Source organism: Synchiropus splendidus, chromosome 1, assembly GCF_027744825.2.
Source record: "Synchiropus splendidus isolate RoL2022-P1 chromosome 1, RoL_Sspl_1.0, whole genome shotgun sequence".
Taxonomy (NCBI): Eukaryota; Metazoa; Chordata; class Actinopteri; order Syngnathiformes; family Callionymidae; genus Synchiropus; species Synchiropus splendidus.
Window position 1 is genome coordinate 16,168,207 of NC_071334.1, and position 18,173 is coordinate 16,186,379.

Sequence of the window (18,173 nt, forward strand, 5' to 3'; positions counted from 1 at the left end):
ATGATAAGAACTGTCATCATCTTGATGGACAGAGACAGATCGGTTCGCCAGAGAGATCGGGAACTCTCCGGACCATTACGCAGCTAGAATGAAGCATATTGAAAAATCCAAAGTTCATGAAAATTATCTATTGAATGTCAGATTAATGAGCAGTAAGATTTGATTTTTTTTCTCTGTTTTTCTTCCAATTTCCCAGGTTTTAGGGGACACACGAGGATATCTTGGAAAACTTTCCCCCCCTTTGAAAGTGAAACATGTTTTAGAAAACCAACACTAAGGAATTGTTTAAAGACATATCAGCATTTACTTGTGAAGATAAAGGCAAAAAAAAGAAAACACTGAACGAGGAGGCGCTTCGTCGGGGGACTTAACGGCAACAGATGGCGCGGTGGAAGCAAGGCAAGAAGAAAAACTGAGAGAAAAAAAAGACTGAACAACAAAACTTTTCTTGTTGAGACTTGAATTGTTAATTAAGCAACAAACTAACAAACGAGAAAAAGAAGCAGCAACAAATAGATTTCTATATACATATTATATACACACACACATATATATATATATATATATAAAATGAAAGAGGCGCTTGTGGCTTACTGGACAAATGAGGGTTAAAACTTGAAGATCAAGATGAACAGTGGGAAAAAAGAAGCTCTTCTCCACACCCACTGACAGACTTTTGCTCTCTTTCCCTCTTTCTCTTATTGTCTCACCGTCTCTCTCTGCCAGCGCAGAGATCTTGGAGGTCACTGAGGTTTCCATTAGCAACAGTAGAACTGCAATCTTTCATCCCTGAGGGACCAAAGGACCAAACGTTTTTATTGTTCTGAGCAGTAACATATAGTATTAATGATACTAATACTACGAACTACTACTAATAATATTAAAAAGACATATGTGCTTCAGGTTGGAAAAGAAACGATGGGCTTTCTTTTACATTTACAGCTGCCGGGTTTGAGACTATGAAGAAAAAAGGAGAAAAAAAAAAATGAAAGCTATACATTTTAGTGCTGTAGAATATGTGGGTTGGGTATTGTTGCGGGCATCTTTTCACACTTCATCTTCATCACCACGTTTCATCTCTGAGCACTTGTAATGATGCCAAACATGAACATCCCAACGCAGTCCAATTGGCCATGACGGCACATTGCAAATGCATAATTGATAGTCGGTGCACTCATCACGAGCGGGAGCCGATCCGTGCTGTAATTACAACCCAAATATCAGCAATAATCTGACCATAAAGAACCGAGCCAAACCTGCCAGTCAGACACCGAGCAGTAAAACATCACAGCGTCTATAACGGCTTAATAAAATACACTCATGAGCCAAGCAGAGGTAGTAAAAATGTCCACGAGAGTTGCCGAAGAAGCCGACTCCCTCTGCCAAGTGGCTTCTCGGCAGGACAAGACAGACTTCATCCTCCTCCTCTTTCTCACCTCCAACTGCCAACATCTCTCTTTCTTAATAAGGTCAGTTGTGAGCGTTGAAAGCACATTATAATTAGGATAATCATACAGTAATATGGATTGGATGGGGAGCCTAACTGTAGGGCAAAAGATCTGCACTCAGTTACACTTGAGTTTTGTGTCTGTGGTTGCAAGCACCTGAGTCAGCTCAGGGCCACCGTCTTCCTCCTCATGCCAGTGCAGATGGAAGAGTCCTCTTGGTTCTGGTTGTCTGAAATGACTCCAAAAACGCAGTCTTTTAAAGTTTTTCTTTGCTTGCCTCTGTCAGTAGTAGGACAAATCGTGCTTAAGCCTTCTTTTGCTAAGAATCTGAGTTATAAGTTGGTGCACTGAATTCCAAATTGAGCTTATGAGGCAATGCCTTCCATTTTTACATGAGTTTAAGGACGAACTTAGCTTAAACAACAAGTTCGCCTGATGTGCTAACAATATCTGGCGGAAGTATTTCGCAAAAGCACAAAACTCACACCATCTTGGCTAATGCTGTGCTAATGACAATAACTAAAATAGTAGGCGAAAATGTAACTTCGCTTGAGTGTTTGTGTAAATAAAGGTAAGCTAACTAAGGCACACACATAGAGGCAAGATTGCTAACCATGATTAGCTTAACTGAAGCTTGCCATGGTGTTTATTTGCTTAAATGTGAGCCAAAAGTGTCTGGGTGGACAGAGATGCTACCTGAGCTAATGAGTTAACTGACGTCCTTACTCACCATTCATTTATTTATTTATTTATTTATGTTCCTCTTTTAAGCTCAAGCACAATCTTATATAATGATATATATAATGCGACAGGGTGGACTGTTGCATTATATCCGAAGTGGCCACATTCCTTTCTGGGACTAGCATGAGCGACTGTCAAGCCAAAAGACAGAAGGACAGAAAAATCTTCAGTGAAACTTTTTTTTGTGTGACTAAAATATTGCAAAATAGCGATGACCCTTTTTGCTTATAACATGTTATTTTGCTTGTATATTGTTTCATTTTATTTAAAGATTCTCTAAATAAATCATAAATAATGGATGACAACAGAACTCTGGGTTAAGCATGTCAAAATCTATTTTGACCAACAATGAAAATGAAAATAAAATAAAAATATAATTGTACCGGTACTTTTGCTCTGACCTTGTGAGGGCAGCATGAGTACAGGCGAATACATTTAGTCCATCTCTGCTAAAGAACTTGGTCTGAACACTGACTAAAAAACAGAGAAGATAATAGTGGCCATAATCTCCGGATGAAGGCTTCCTTATTGAGCACATGGTCAGGACTTGAATGTGAAACATCTGCACATATGGTTGAAAATATATAATGACAAACACCGTCATCTGCGTGGCAATATTTCATATTCCAACATTTAGTGTGGTTACTACATACTGACCAGAGACAGTCGCAGTACATGCGTGTAATGTTATACGCCTGGTAGACGGTGAGCAGCAGCCTGGCATCACCAGACTTAAGAGGTCAAATTGAGAGCAAAAGGATCCATCAGTTAGACAGCAGCAGGCATGTAAGTGGAGCTGCGGCAGCTGCTGGGACTTGGACAGAACGGCATCTCACTGTTGGCCACCTCACATGTGGCTCCTGCACGGTGTAGTCACCACATATTCCTACATTCACATGTGGTTGCTCGAGGTGCGTCATGTTTGCAGGCATTCTTACAGATGCACTTTGACATAGAGAGATGAAACGTGGTTCTTTTTCTTACTCAGACTCCAGTTTTCAGTCTCTTATGCCATTGCTCATCTTTAAAGCCCAATCCGCTCTGAAGAGCACTTGTGACTCTAACAACACCAGCCATCAGCTTGCTGTCTTCAACAACTCATCTCCTCTCTCGACCTGAAATCGCACATGTCGTTTCTTATCCCCCTTTTCCACGTTTGCTCCCTTTTAAATTGTTGAACAGGTCAGAGAATGCCTTTTCTTGCCATGAATTGCCAATTTTTTCACGCATATCAGCTTCAGGTGCCAGGTAACTTGTATAATATTTCCTTGAGACAATGCTCAAGGAGGCGCAATATATGCATCATGTAGAAGCCGGTCTGCTGCAGAGGGTTGGCCTGGTTCGTGAGCAGAAAGATGTTTATCATGAAAATACAATCAAATAATAGGTCGGAATGGATGGTTTGGTTGGCGTGAAATTTATAAAATAATCCATAGAAATGGATTGAATAGCCAGTAGTCAACATTCATTAACACGCTGAGGGGAGCACAATGCTAACACGTCAATCCGAACATCGTGTTCTTAAGAACTAGGTCACTTCTGTGCCGTCAATGTAAACACCATTCATGGAACTTTGGGCCTGGCTGTCAGAGCACATCTGCTTTTAAAGACTGCGGTATACACTTTCCTTCCCCAAGGCCACACGGGTTTCATAAACCCTCTCGCAAATCTTTTCATATGGGATTCCTCCTGGAGAAGTTTTCTGAATTATTAAAATCAAATTAAATTCAGGCGCTCACGACGGCGCGGGTCAGGCGAATGAAAGATGCCTGCTGTTGCTGGAGATTTAACAAGCGCCAAAACATCTTCATTCATTTCTCCACAAAAGAAAAGAGAAGGCAAACGTTAAAATTGTTGCGAGGTTTGTTTGTGGCACGCGGCCGGGCCTAACACGTATCAAGGAGGAGGAGGAGGATTGAGACGGAAGACACCCGCTGAGTTGTTTTTGCAGCCAGCGTGTTTGATAAGAACAGACAGAACATCCACTTTTGAAGACCGCAGATTGATTTTCAGTCTAATGAAGCTGCGTGTGGCCAAGCTAGAGTCGATTTCCGTTGCATTATTTTCATCCTTTGTGTCCATTTACATCACTCTTTCGGTATAATTTATCATCCTACCATTGTGCCCTTTCGATATCAGCGCATGCTCAGTGGGAGGTCTGGGGGATGGTTAAGGATTATGGTACTACTTGTATGAACAGTATGATTCTTTAACTATTGTTTGAATGCTAAGGATAGTAGCTTATTATAAATATGAAATCTGTATATTATGGAAATCAGCACAGGACCTTTGTTTGGGTGCGTATGGGTTTGTACTAATGTGGGGGAGGGGAGGGATCACTTGGAAAAAGATGAACTTTCTGGTTTCTCAGCACAATGCTAACAGATCCAACGACATCAGGAAGTCTCGACTTCACGGCAAACAGAAGAGGAATCTCAGTTATTTTGACCTAGAAGAGGGAAATGCTGTTTACAGGTTGTAATGTTTCTTTCTTTTACAAGAACAGCGCCACCTGTTTTAGTGGCCGCGTCAGTACAGCATGGATTAACTGACAGGGAAAGCTTTTTTTTATACACATATACCTACTGAAAATGCAGGAAAAAAAAACAATGTGTTCTGTATTAGCCTGAGAAACCAAACATTTGTTTCCCCCCCGTTTGACATTTTCTCTTAATACTTGCTGCTTAGAATTATGAATATTAACAAGTGATGGTTTCATAATTTTCTAATTAATTATCAGGTATGTCACTTGATTATTTAATTTATTTATTATTTATTTATTTCTTGTTTCATTTGTGGGTATGATAAGATAAAGATATGTATCTAAAAGGAAATGCTTATAGGGGCTTTTCTCTCTTTCTCTCCTTTTTTTCCAATTTTACAATAAAAGGATGAAATGGCGTATATATCTTCCCACTTCGCTGTTCTGGTTCTGGGAGCTGTGTGTTTCGTTTAATGAATCTCTCTTTTCTACTTTCTTTGCTTTTGCACTCAAAAACACTGGAAACACCTATGGCATTTCTCTGCACCCCTTCAGTGTACTGTACGTCAATGTTGTGAGCCAATGTTAACTCGGAACAATTGAAATCTAAACTCAGGTAGAGCTTGTTCATGCTCACATGGAACTAGGAAAACTACGGTCTTCTGTTCTCATTCAAGGAGGCTACATTTTACCCTGGGATGCCAACATTATGGTCGCACCCATCACTCTGTGAACAAGATTGTGTTCCTCTTATAATACCTTGATAATATTGATTCATTTGAAAAGTTATTTTAAGTGCAGTTTAACTTGCTTTCTCATGAGATCAAAACCTTGAAGTTTGTGCTAAGAGTTGTAGAGTAAGAGTTTGAGTCTGATTGATCGCAGATAAACCGATCACTCACACACTTTCTTTCACAAAAAAACAGTTTTCAGCGCATCGTAACGTGATGTCAAAACCAAAACATCCATGATGAAAGGGACTCAATGATACTGGGGCGTTTCTACTTGAAAAAACTTCAGAATTGAAGCAGAAAAGGAGTTTGCTCAGGATTGGATGACTTCTAGCGTGATGCTCAAGCTTATGTGGACACACTGAACTCACATTGGACCATTTTAGGATCAAATATTAAAATGTTATTAATCATGGTTAAATAATTATAACATCTCCAATGAGATGAATTGTTTCAATCCAGTGGCGTCCCTAAAAAAAATCAATCCAAATTGAATTTAAACATATCAGTGAGTGCTAAAGAGGGTTTTAGAGAGCATGGCATGAGCAAAATGAAATACTTCCTAATTCAACGTCAACACAGGAACAGTGCCCCACTTTTCACATCAGATGTACTGTCATGTTTTGGAAATACAGTGGTACCTCGGTTTTCGAACGTCCCGGAATTCGAACAAATCGGAGTTCGAACAAAAATTTCGAGATTTTTTTGCTTCGGATTTCGAACGAAATCCAGAACTTGAACGTCCCCGAAAAAAAGTGGAAAAAACATAGCGTGCGCGCTTTGTTATTGTGTATAATGCAGCCTGTGTATGCAGACGTGTCCCGTTAGCTACATTTACTGACTGTTTTTTCTTCATATTGAAGTGTAAAACCTTTCCTGTCTCCGCACTGGACCGTGGTAGAGTGTCACAGGGGAGGTGCTCGTTCTCGCACTCCAGGGTTTGATGTCCTGTTGTGGGCTGGAGCTGGGACAGGGATGAGGCGAGTCTGGGACAGAGCGTTACTTGGTTTATGACTTTGTCACAGCCAAACTGCACAGAAGCGCACATTCAGAGCTGGACACGCACCGGGCACCTCTTCACTTCTGGAGAGACGTCACTCACTCGGCAACCCCTCCCACATGCAGCGGCCACACACATAGAGGAACAGCGCACCTGCAGCAGACGCTCTACATTCACTCCTACAAAAGACTATTTTAAGGCTTGGAACGCATTAGTTCTTTTTCCAATGTAATGGGAAAAGTCGATTCAGATTTCGAACAAATCGCTTCTGGAACGGCCGTCTGGAATGGATTGTGGTCAAGAACCGAGGTACCACTGTAGTACGCATCACTACAGACTTCACAGAGTCACATCAGAGGGACCCGGGGTGGTGGTGGGTTGTAGGTAATAGACAACAGGAGAAGTGAACTTACTATTTTGTCCAACAGCAATCTAGTGTGCCATGTGACTCTGACGCCTGATACATTTGTAGTGCCGATACTTTAGATTAGAACTACAGCGCAATGTACCCAAGAAAACTCATCAAAACGGCTGCCCAGGTAAAGGAACCTGAGCTGTGCTGCCAGTGAGCAGGCTACGCAACCGAAGAATGCAGGAAACCCAGGCAGCATCAACACAATGAACATCGTGTTAAAACAAGTGCAAGGCCGAAGATCACCCCATGATAGTGTTCTAAGGTCAATGCATGTCATGTTTCTCTACCAATAGAAACAGCCTCTGTGACACTGCCCACACTCTTGGGAATGAAGAGAAGAGAATATGTGAGAAAAAGAGGGAGGAAAAGTAGCAGCGATGAAGTAAATTGTCCCAATTACAACAAAGTGTGGCTCATGGTTAGCGTGCATGGCAGGCAGTTCATCTTTATTACAATCAGTTAATGAAAATCAATCCCCCTCCTGATAAACTCTTATCTCTGTGGCCTTTGCACGGCCCTCGTGCGGGGACACAATAAATTAGCCAAATATCGTCTTTGATGAGGGAGTGAGTTGCAAATTATTGTAACTTTCCAAGATTTATGATGCAGATGCTTTATTTTGAGAGCAACTTCTGGGTGCTTGTCCAAAGTACGAGCATGACATGGATGTCATGCCATTTGAAACACTCTCAAGTGACACGCTGTGTGAATGAGGAACACTATTTGGCTACAAAGCAGAGATGGAACATACAGGTACTGTATATTAAAGGCCGTCTAATCCAATCTATAGCCCACTATTCTCAGTTACTTTCTGAAACAGTTATGTCACCAATAGTCATGTGAATCCTGAAAAATGAATTTGAACTATTCTTTAAATTTGATTTTCTCAGTGAAACACTGGGTAGATGTCTCCGCTGATGACCTGGCATGGTGCATGTGTTTCCGCTAGCATTCATAACACCTGCCACACAGCGTTTGGGTCACAGTTTTATGAGATTATATTCGATGTCCTTTATTCACTGCTGTCTCACCACCTTCATCATGGCTCACACTAAATGTAAAGTTCTCCCAACCTGATGCTCTGTACGAAAATGTGCCTGTCCTTTTTAAACGTTGTTACCGTCACTGATCACATGCTTCCATGTGTTCTATACGTTGGTGCTGTTGTTCGCCAGTATATCCACCAGGGGGCACAGCCCAGAGTGAAAAGTTTATGAGGATGAAACCATCATGGCGACTGTGGAAGAAGGATGGATAATGTACCTAGTTGTGACAAACATGGATGGAAACACGGATGTCCAAACTTCAGAGTTCTTTTTAGTGTGTTTTAAGGGTGGCAAAGCGGTTAGTGCGCATCCTTGAGCAGCATGTTGTTTCCAGTTCATGACCAGCATAAGTCATTTAAATGTCATGCATTTCTCCATGTGCCAGTGCGATATCAAACTAAATAAGTCAATTTAGTGTGTTTAAAAAAGCAGTCCCAATAAGACCTATCGATACCATGGATGAAGATAGTTGCTCAAACACCATATTTACCTGTCTGATTCTGCAGTCCAGAGAAGCCACTGCACAGCTTGTGGAGGAGTGGCAGAGGCCGCGGCTCTGGCATGTGAACACTGTAGTGCAGGTCTGGGGACGATTCACAGGTGACTGCAAATAAATGACACCACAGATATCAAAATACACATAGGCGGAAATTTACTCAAGAGTTTCAGAATCAATAAATAATGATCCGATTAATCATAACAATATTGATAATAATAAATGCCATTTGGGGGGCTTAAGCTGGGCTAAAGTGGGCTATGCAGGAAGAAGAGCTGGTGCTCGAGTACCACTAGGGTTCTATCTGTGCTCATCCCATCAGCTGAAGGCCAGTGTCACGCTAACACACTAACACACACATTAAAGTACAGTGTGTATCTTAGCACAAAATGAAAACTGAAAAATAAATTGTTTTTTTGGGGGGGATTGATCAAGGTCAGACTCCTTCTGAATCCAGAGTATAGACAAGTTGACCACACACAAACCCAGGATGTGCAGTCGTGCGGCAGTGACCCGCGCTGCGAGATTCAATCTGTGTTTGTTTAATGTTGTATACTTTGCCCTGAATGTTTCATTAAGCTTCAGTGGGAATGTGGACAAGTCTAATGAGTCATCAGCATCTGCAGGGAGGACGACTGGTCATGAAACTGAGGTGTACGCAACCTGAGTTTACAGCGCTGTCAGAGCGACATCACACGCACCATTTCCCTGGCAAACTTTGCATGCATCAACAGTCAGCTCATCAGCGGTGCAACAAAGTCTGGTCAGAAGTGTCATTGGAGTCATTAGAGTCGTATCGAGCATTAATCTTGTCCCCAAGTTCTGAATCTTAGAAATTAACAAAAATAAAAAGGTATATATATATATATATATATATATATATATATATATATATATATATATATTCAAAGGTCTCAGGATGAGACACAAGTAATGGCTTTTCCTACATGCACAGTGATAAGCAGAAGAACACTGAGGCATCGTTGCCTTTTGCACCTGATTCTCATGCAATAAATTAGTTTCTATTGAGCCAGTTCGACATCGCTACTGCCACCTACTTCAGACACCTTCAACTATGACATGAGTAGTAGTAGTTTATCTGCTAGTGCATGTGTTCCTTCCTATGTGCACTGTATTGAGGTTTTCCAGCACAAACATTTGCATAAAAGAGGATGGACGAACGTGATGGAAACCTGCCACGTAACAAGGACATTAAAAACTAGGTGATCACCGCGCCGCAGCACTTTCACGACACTTGATAAACTGAGGATGGAGCGACTGTCTCCTGTTTGGTGACCTCATTTAAGGAACATCTTGCATGAACACAGCCATCAATCTATCCATTATCAATCAGGAGGGGTAGAGGCGCGCGCACCACTGTCTATTTATCTTGCCAAGCGCTCTATTAATATCAAATTAATCCCCCTGTTGAGAGTATCAATCACCAAAGTGTTTTTAGATCCTCTCTCAACTCATTACCTTAGTAATTGTCCTTGTTAGTCGAGGAAAGTCAAGGCGGGATTCTGGACCACAAATCTATACTTCTGGACGTAAAGAATTACACACTCAGATGAAAGCATGCTGGGGACTTGTGTGTGTGTGTCAATATTATCCGAAACACTTGGCTGTGATATCACTCATTTGGCTTGTTCATTCCCCTTCTCCAGGCAGCAGAGGGCGCTGTGGGAACTTCTCTTTTCTGTCCTACTTGGGTCCCCGGTCAGTATGATGCATCAGTATTCAGAGCGAAAGATAGAAGCTGGCAGCTCAACTGCAACGTAAAACACGTAGAAATTAGTTTTCATGTCTTGTTTTCCTGTTGTGTTTTGGCAGCTGCATCTGAATTATCCCAGCCTGCAGTCTATTCCGTTTTTTCCACTTCTCCTTGTGCCACATATGGCCCAGCATTTAGTAAGTTCTTTGGGAGTTTGACCCTTGTGACCCCCAGCCAGATGGGGAATGCTGAAAATCCACCATCTTTGGATGCTGTCCTTGCCACAGAGCAAAAGCTGGGATTCCACAATGCTTTTGTCCTTCATCACTTCTCCTACCTGTATGTTGATCAACTTAGTTTTGGGTTAGTACTGAGTGAAACGGATCGCCTTATAGCGAAATCATTTTTTTTCATTTACAGATGCTTAACTTGTTAAGGAGACAATGTGTGAGTTTCTGCCTGACTGGATGTCCTCTGCTGTACCAGTGTTTCTCTGAGGATCAACTTCCATTGCTCTTGTTGAGCTAAACTCAGGTCTAAATCCTCTTTTGAGCTGTGGATTTCTTCCACAGACCGAAGCAGGACCAGCAGCTAGCTCAGCATTCACACTTTCAACTTGCACCAGGGGCAGAGAACATCCTCCAACATAACTGCGAAACCACATATGGAAACAAACAACAGAAAGCAAAGATGGAGTGTCCAACAATTTAATACAGAAAATCTCAGATATAAACACAGCACTTATTAGTTTACTAAACAACCTATGAAACAATGTAAGGCTTATTACAGTTAAAACTTTTATACACAGACAAATGTACACAATACAAAACGTATATATATACATACACTCTTAATATATTATTGTATTTTTAACTAGAAGTCAGACAGCTTGAAGAGGGAGTGTTTCACAGAAGTGAGAATGGGAAATCACATGTTATGGATAGGTAGTTTTAACAAGCAGTTGTTGGATCTTGTGTATTCAGCACGTCACCACTGGAGTAAAATGAAAAATAAAACACTTAAATACACAAAACAGACTTTGTCTTCAGTGCTGATAAGTAACACGGGAGAGCTGTACACGGCGTCTGGATTTTGTTCAACACTTGTGAGGTAAAGGTAATTACAGAGTTGTACATGTCTAACACACATGCATGCGCCTTGTTGACAGGGAGATGTAGCTTCCTTGGCCTGAGCCATGAATAAAGCAAGTACCTTTTCTGACTGGATTTTGTAGATTTAAAAAATGTGGTAGGAGAAACCACAGAATTTCATGCTGCTTTCAGAGACATCGCCCTTTGACCCCTAAATTGAGCACTTCACAATGTACATTAAGCAGACGTCTGTCAGGAAGCATGTAGTCATGAAAAATGTATCGACATGAAAATTAAGCTGTAGCCATGGTTCATAGAATGCAAAACATATTCAGCACAATTTGGGTTTTGTTGCATGTAAGGTATGGGTTGATACTGCACCGTAATGAGGTAAATGAATTATACTGTTGCTCTTGACAATTGTGTAAGAAAATTATTGCAACATTCAGTCCAAATACACATCACTCAATCTTCAAGCTGTTGACTCTTGCAATATATATATATATATATATAATTACATACATCAACACACTCACACATATTGCTACAAAAGCAGTAGGATGAGGAGAAAGATAGGAAGCAAGGAGGAGCAGTTAACTGCTGAGGCAGCCAGCTGTGGCGTCCCTTGGTTGTGAAGTCGAGGACTCCTGGGAGAGTTCTGCTTCAGTCTGCTGGGTGGAAGCGCTTTTAAATCCTCCAGAGCGCCGAAGGCTGCCATGGAGAATTCTGGGTCTCCTGTGGTCAGCAAGTCAAACACACAGGACTGGAAGTACACGTCCTCCACCTGCAGAGTTTCTCTGCACTTTGCAGTAGCTTTCTCCACTGTGTACACCTGATGGGGCGGTCGCAGCGGGCCCAGCTCCGTGTTGGTGCCTGCCTGGCGGTGCTGCTGGTTCTGGCGACCCAGTGTGTGCTCCTTGATGAGCTCGTTGCGCGGGCAGCCATGAAGGCAGAGCTGCAACCCGCCATTGTCCTCAGAGAAGTCCAGAGTGTCCTCCGGCATGCGGATGGCGAATGTCAGGTAACTCCCGACACGCCGGATTATAATAGAGGTGCCGATGTAACGGGCCTGTATCTTCACCTGTCGACCCACTCCAGAACCACCTCTTTCCGAGATGGTCAGGCTGCCACTCTTGCCTCCGCTTCTGGTCCCATCCTGAAAGGCTAATGGCAGATCTTCAGTGGTGGCCTGGTAGACCTTCTGGTCAGTGCAACCATGGTATGACTTGAAGATCACTGTGATCTGAAAAAAAAAAAAAAAGAAAGGTATACTATCAGTAAGCATGTATATTTTCAATACACACGAAAGTCACATAAAATAAGCTTTACCACAAACCTATCAAGATATAAAGTGAAAACATGAACTAGATAAACAATGTTTTAATAATAATAATGTTTTTTTTTTAAAGCAGACGACTTCAAACGCAGTCCCGATTCCGACCACGAGGTGGAAGCCGTGACCCAAGTATCCAGCGTGCGCACGAAAGCGTCAGCTTCCGTCCTCTGACGCACATCCGCAGTAATTGATCAGAAACCAATCAAACGCACCTGAACAAACCGAGAAGACAGACAATGCACGGTTCACCACCATCCATCCATTTCCACCAGAGGTAAAGCTTAAGTCACCACAATAAGTCTACAAGAAATGACTGCTCATCCATCACTCTTGCTTGTTCAATGAGCAACTGTGCCTTTTATTTGAGCTGAGCTTTAGAAAAATTGGGGCCCAACCGAAGTTCCTTTAAAGTGCCTGACAAAGCAGCGGGTGAGTTTACACTGGCTGGGACACTGTATTTGATGGACCATTTCCTGTCTTAAGTCAGGCGGTTGAAAACAGCTCTGCAAGTATGATGTGGGCATGCAGGTACAGAGATATAGCGGCTTGTTTGCAGTTAGCTTTAAGGAGCGCAAGTTCAAGCAGAAATAGCGGCTTAGCCACGCGGGTTCCCCCTCACAAATAAATGTATAGATCGTCTCCCTCTTAAAGGTGCTGGAAAACACCAAAATACATGAAGTACGATATTCGGAAGACAGGCTACTTTTCTGACCTCCTCACCGTTGGAGATGAAATACTCACCTCTCAGTGAACACAGCTTTCCATAGCTACATGCTAATGCTAGCATAACGTGAATTTTTGGATGCAAATAACTTATGTAAACTGCACTGAATTATTTAAACCTCTTTGATAAAGTAACTATAAATAAACACTATTAACCATGATTATTTCTAATTTAATTTTAAAATGTGTTTGGTTCAAACTTGCAAAAATGCTGGTTTGTGTGAGCATTTTGCACCAAGACACGCGTCACGGTCTAACAACTAAAAGCTATCACAATTTGTTTAAGTTCAGCATGAACACTGCTTTGGCCGCCATGGCATGGCTTCGTTGAAGCTTTGGAAGGAGGGAAAATACTCAAACACATGGAACCCTGTTTGTTGTGTTTACTGAAGCCTTTGAAAATATAAGTTGGATTTTCTGCATATGCTTATGATAACGCCTCTGCTCAGAGCAATACGCCTCACAATCAGACTTGCATTAAAACAAGCAAGCCAAGATCAGGGATAAATATACATCCTCTCAGAATAAACCAAAACAAAGCACGAGCTTGAGCTGTCGATTTGAAATAAGTCTGTTTTGATCCTATTACTTTCCCCCATCATTGCGTATTTAAACAAAAACTGCCCCGTTAATTATTTGACCAGAGGGGTGAGAAAACATTCCTGATGGTGGTGGTGGAGGAAAATGTTGGACTGAAGTGTTAATCACAACCATATGACCACCCATGTGTTAAAGGTAGAGCACTCAAGCATGTCTGTGATTCAACACCAGTGAAGGACGCCCCTCCTCCCCCACCACTCACAGATCTGAAGGAGCTGCGAGACAAGAGGAATGCTGGAGGCTCGAAAGGCGCACTGGAATGACGATTAACTTCACATGTTTGATACTTTATAGGAAAGCTTGGGATTCGACGAGAACTGAAAACGGGGCACAGAGGCCTGTTTATGGAGGCTTACCTTGCTGGTGGCGGTGGCGCTGGAGCCAAGCACGACTGGCACATTGGTGACCTGCACTGACAGGAAGCGGTTGTCGATCAAAGGCCACGCCCCTTCCACCTTGCATGTCTGAAACTCGTCCCTAAAAGTCCGCAGGTGAGGGTCTCCAAATAATCCACAATGAGCGTATTTCTTCTGTTGACCTCCGGATCCAGAGCCAAGGACCCGATTCTCGTAGTTGCAGAGCTCAGACACGACCGGGCGGGAAGTGCTGGGTGCCTTGGCGGAGGAGGTGGGTCCATCGTTGGAGCAATTGTGCTGAGAAAACAACTCCCGAATATTCAAGGCCACCGAGTGATAGACCAAGTCTCCCCTGCAGCTTCGCGCCTGCCGCCGGGTGCACTGGTCGTAGGCGCGCAGGGCGATACAATAGTCCACGTCATGAGCCACATCCTCTTGCAGAGCACTGGAGGGGGACGTTGAGGAGACGTATTCAGCAATGCAGCGCTGGATCCGACACTGCTGGCAATGACCTGCAAGAGAAACGGTCATTAGCATCACCAGTCTCACCTTCTCTTGTCTTTCACTTGATGGTGAGATAACACTTCAACTTGACAACCCAAAACATGCTGCTGATATGCCATAATTGTATTTCACTCCTCATCATTCCAGTTTACATTACTGAACTGATCTACCCATAAGTTGCTCTTGCAGGTGTGGAACATGACATAGGAATAGTTTTATTTCCCGATTGTTCTTCTCCTTTGTGGGGATAAAAAAGATACACAACTGACAATGAAACTGTTAACATATATAGAAAAAATAATGTGCTTTATTAAAAAAAAAGTCAAAAATTGGTTGTCAAACAAATTGATAAGCAGATGTAATATTACTCTTAGAGCTCTGTTCAATGCAAACTAGCCATGAAAAAAAGCTCATTTTTGTAATATTTATGTTACACAGACATTTATGTTTCACTGCTCCAGCGCTGGACATTTGTGTAACCGATTTTCAGCCAGATGAAGCATCAACCGTCTCAATAGCTGAAACAGGAGGTAGTGGAAAAAAACAGTCCTCAGCGATGCAGAAACGTGAAACAGTCAACGCTTAAGTGTGACACAATCTGCATTAAATCTGTTAGAAGCAAACCTGCTTCTGCTAGTTAAATCAATAAATCTGTGTTTTAGCCAGTGTGAGAAAAAGTGTAGCCTCAATAAAAAGCCTGAAATTGCTCATTCAGGAATACATTAATGCAGCACATTAGGCAGAAAGAGAGAACTTTTCCACCATCAACTTTAGCTCAATCAAGGGAGCCATTTAAAAATCTTAAATGCGTGTGCTCACGAGGCCATGATCCCACACTGAGCTTCAGTCAGTCAAAATACACCCCGCCCCCGCCCCCCATGGGTCCTCACTCTGCTAACTTGTGGCCAATGAGGAAGGAAGAAGGCAACCTGCGTGCCCGTGGGTGATGGCTGCGGTCTGAACGGTGCTAAGGTAATTAAAGTCTAATAAGTGACGATACGAGGCGCAGCAGGGCTCAGAACAAGGGGGCACCATTCAGACAGAATCTCACAGGGATTGGAAAACAACATGTGACAAAGTGGAGCAATAACAACAGACAAAAGTTGTCTTTTGGGGTGTCTTATCTGTGTTGCATGTGTCCACATTAAAACTATACAACCACAGTTACCGCGTTCACAGTGAGGGACCTTGTACGCTAAAAGAAATTGTTCGTCATTATTTCTTTTTTTTTAGTGCGTGAGGCAGTCTGTCTGTGTTAAATATGCCTAACACAATGCATTCACACATTCTTCTAAATATTATCCCCCCTGTCAACTCCTTCACTTAAGTCTATGGGGAGAGGAGGGGGTGTGATGGATGATAACGCATTCCTACACATCTCAACACCTCTCGTCTTGTCACTGTTGCGATTGACACTTCACAACAATCACCACCATCGACAAGAGGGCATCTCCCTTAAGGGTCTTTATGGTCTGGCACTTGGTGGAATGACAGTAAGTGTGATGATCTGGCGAGTGACCACACAAGCACTAATGGAGGTTTACTGGGCCTCAACGGAATGGTATTGTGGCTGGAGGGAAAAATAAATATATAAATAATAAAACTCTTTAGCAAACATGCAGCAACACAGAAATAAATACCACTTCAGTCTTAAAATGTGTGTTTAAACGTTTAAAATAATACAAACTAAGCTCCAAGCAAACAGTGTAGCACTGTAGTCACAGTGGCTTTAGAAATGCAGGACATATTTAGGGAAGAAATGAAGCTGTAGATGTAATATATGTAATATATCAACATAAATCAATTGTTGATGTTTTGTGTAGTAGATAAAGTGCTATTGATTGTGTATTACATACTGTATATGTAGTGTAAAGCTAATGCCCAGCTTTCTGTTACCGCAAAAAAAGATACATTGCATGACTAATCTAATCTACACATTTTTAAAAAATGATTTATATGCAAGCAAGGTTTCCACCATCTACACAGTTACTGGTATTAAACAAATACACTGAGACACTGTTACCTCGGTTAAATACAAGTCAACTGCTTAGGTGAGACTTTTTCCAAGTTTGCAGCTCAGAAAGAAAAACAACACAGTATTCAAAGCACAGGATATACATCTAGAGCATTTAGATTTCTCAGACATGAATAAGAATATGCCAAAATTGCGCTTGTGTTGATGTCTGCAATCTTCCTAACATTGTTTGCAGTTCCAGAAGAATTGATGAGTAAAATAATTCACGGCATCACACGGCCGAACTAGTTCACGACAAAACTTGTATGAAGTAACAATTACAATGTAACTTTATTCCCTATCTAATAACAAGACACATTTAGATTAAATAGTTTTGACATTTCGCGACAAACGGAGCCATTAAAAGAGTGTGTATTTCATGTAGCGAAATAAATCACAGTATCAGAGCCAACATGTCTCCAGGCTTGGTCCGGTTAGCTGGTGGTTTCAGCCGACCACCACTCGCTTCGAGGCCAACAAGCTGGACACCCCCATGCCTGGTACGTCATTTCTAATCGCTCCATGAAGGCAGCAAAAAGGAAAGCAGCTAAAATATTGATGTAACCGAACGTTTAAGGTTCCGTTAGCGAGTTGTTAGCTGCATCCCGACGAAAAACCATCTCCGTGTGCCTGCGAGTGCCATGGGATGATGGCAGCTAGGCTAACTCGGAGCTAAAGCGCAACTTCATAAAAGTGAGCGAAACTGAAACAATGGTCATTTCCAGGGCAAATAAAGCGCTAAATGCAATGTTAAGGAGTGCACGACCAGCACTGAAGCCGTAGTTTGCTCTGGTTTTATTCAGAAAGCGGTCGTAATGTGAGAAAACTCGTGTTGCTGTCCGAGCAAAGCAGCAACATATTTGTGTCCCGGGAACGTCTGTCTCCGCCAGTTTGAGCTTGAAACGTCAGCAAAATACAACGTAACTTTTATGTAAAGCACCAAAAGTTACGGTCAGGTAACTCGGGCGAGTCGTTTGAGTCAACAAGTGGTCGCATTCAGCAGCGCAGAGGGGAACGCGGCTCGGTACCTGATCGAAGCAGCAACGAGAGTAGAACCATCGTCAGTATCACACAGTCCCGGAGCTGCCGCTTAGCCGAGGGTGGAGGTCCGCTTCTCCCCATACCAATCCATCCAGTTAGAATGGAGATCCGCGACTGCTTCTCATCGACGATGCGGCTGCTGCGGGAAATCACACGAGAATCAGTTCTCTTCCCAAGCGCTGTCATTCAAAAGAGGCCCCTGTCTTTCAGGGGGAGGGGTCTGGAGTGGGGCAGGGGCCCAAGAGGTGATGGCTGGCCAATGAAACGCACATTATTCGCTTCATATTTACGCATCGATGCAAAGACTTGCGGGCGAGGACAGCAGAGTGGAGACACAGTCAGGAGATACAACTGTCCTGATCAATACACTTTGAGTAAAGCCGGGGCCAAATACTGCACTCACACTAGAACTTGGAGATGATACATTACATGATT

At 42.5% G+C, this 18,173-nt stretch overlaps 2 protein-coding genes across 10 annotated transcripts in view; one reads left to right on the forward strand and one right to left on the reverse strand.

Moving 5' to 3' along the window:
* Positions 1-5,633, forward strand: part of celf5a (cugbp, Elav-like family member 5a) — a 190,095-nt gene extending 184,462 nt beyond the window's left edge. For 7 of the 9 annotated variants that reach the window (XM_053856157.1, XM_053856185.1, XM_053856168.1 and 4 more), the window contains exon 12: positions 197-5,632. The gene's annotated coding sequence lies outside the window, so the exon portion shown is untranslated. Of the gene's footprint in view, positions 1-196 lie in introns of all 9 variants that reach the window. The other 2 variants (XM_053856177.1, XM_053856217.1) reach the window with 1 other exon arrangement.
* A 5,137-nt stretch (positions 5,634-10,770) lies between these two features.
* rgmd (RGM domain family, member D) lies at positions 10,771-17,940 on the reverse strand. Its single transcript, XM_053878816.1, has 3 exons — positions 17,726-17,940; positions 14,180-14,691; positions 10,771-12,407 (listed from the first exon to the last, which is right to left on the reverse strand). The coding sequence occupies exons 1-3, from the start codon at positions 17,922-17,924 to the stop codon at positions 11,709-11,711; spliced, it is 1,410 nt and encodes a 469-aa protein (XP_053734791.1). The 5' UTR covers positions 17,925-17,940; the 3' UTR covers positions 10,771-11,708.
* Positions 17,941-18,173: the final 233 nt, after the last annotated feature.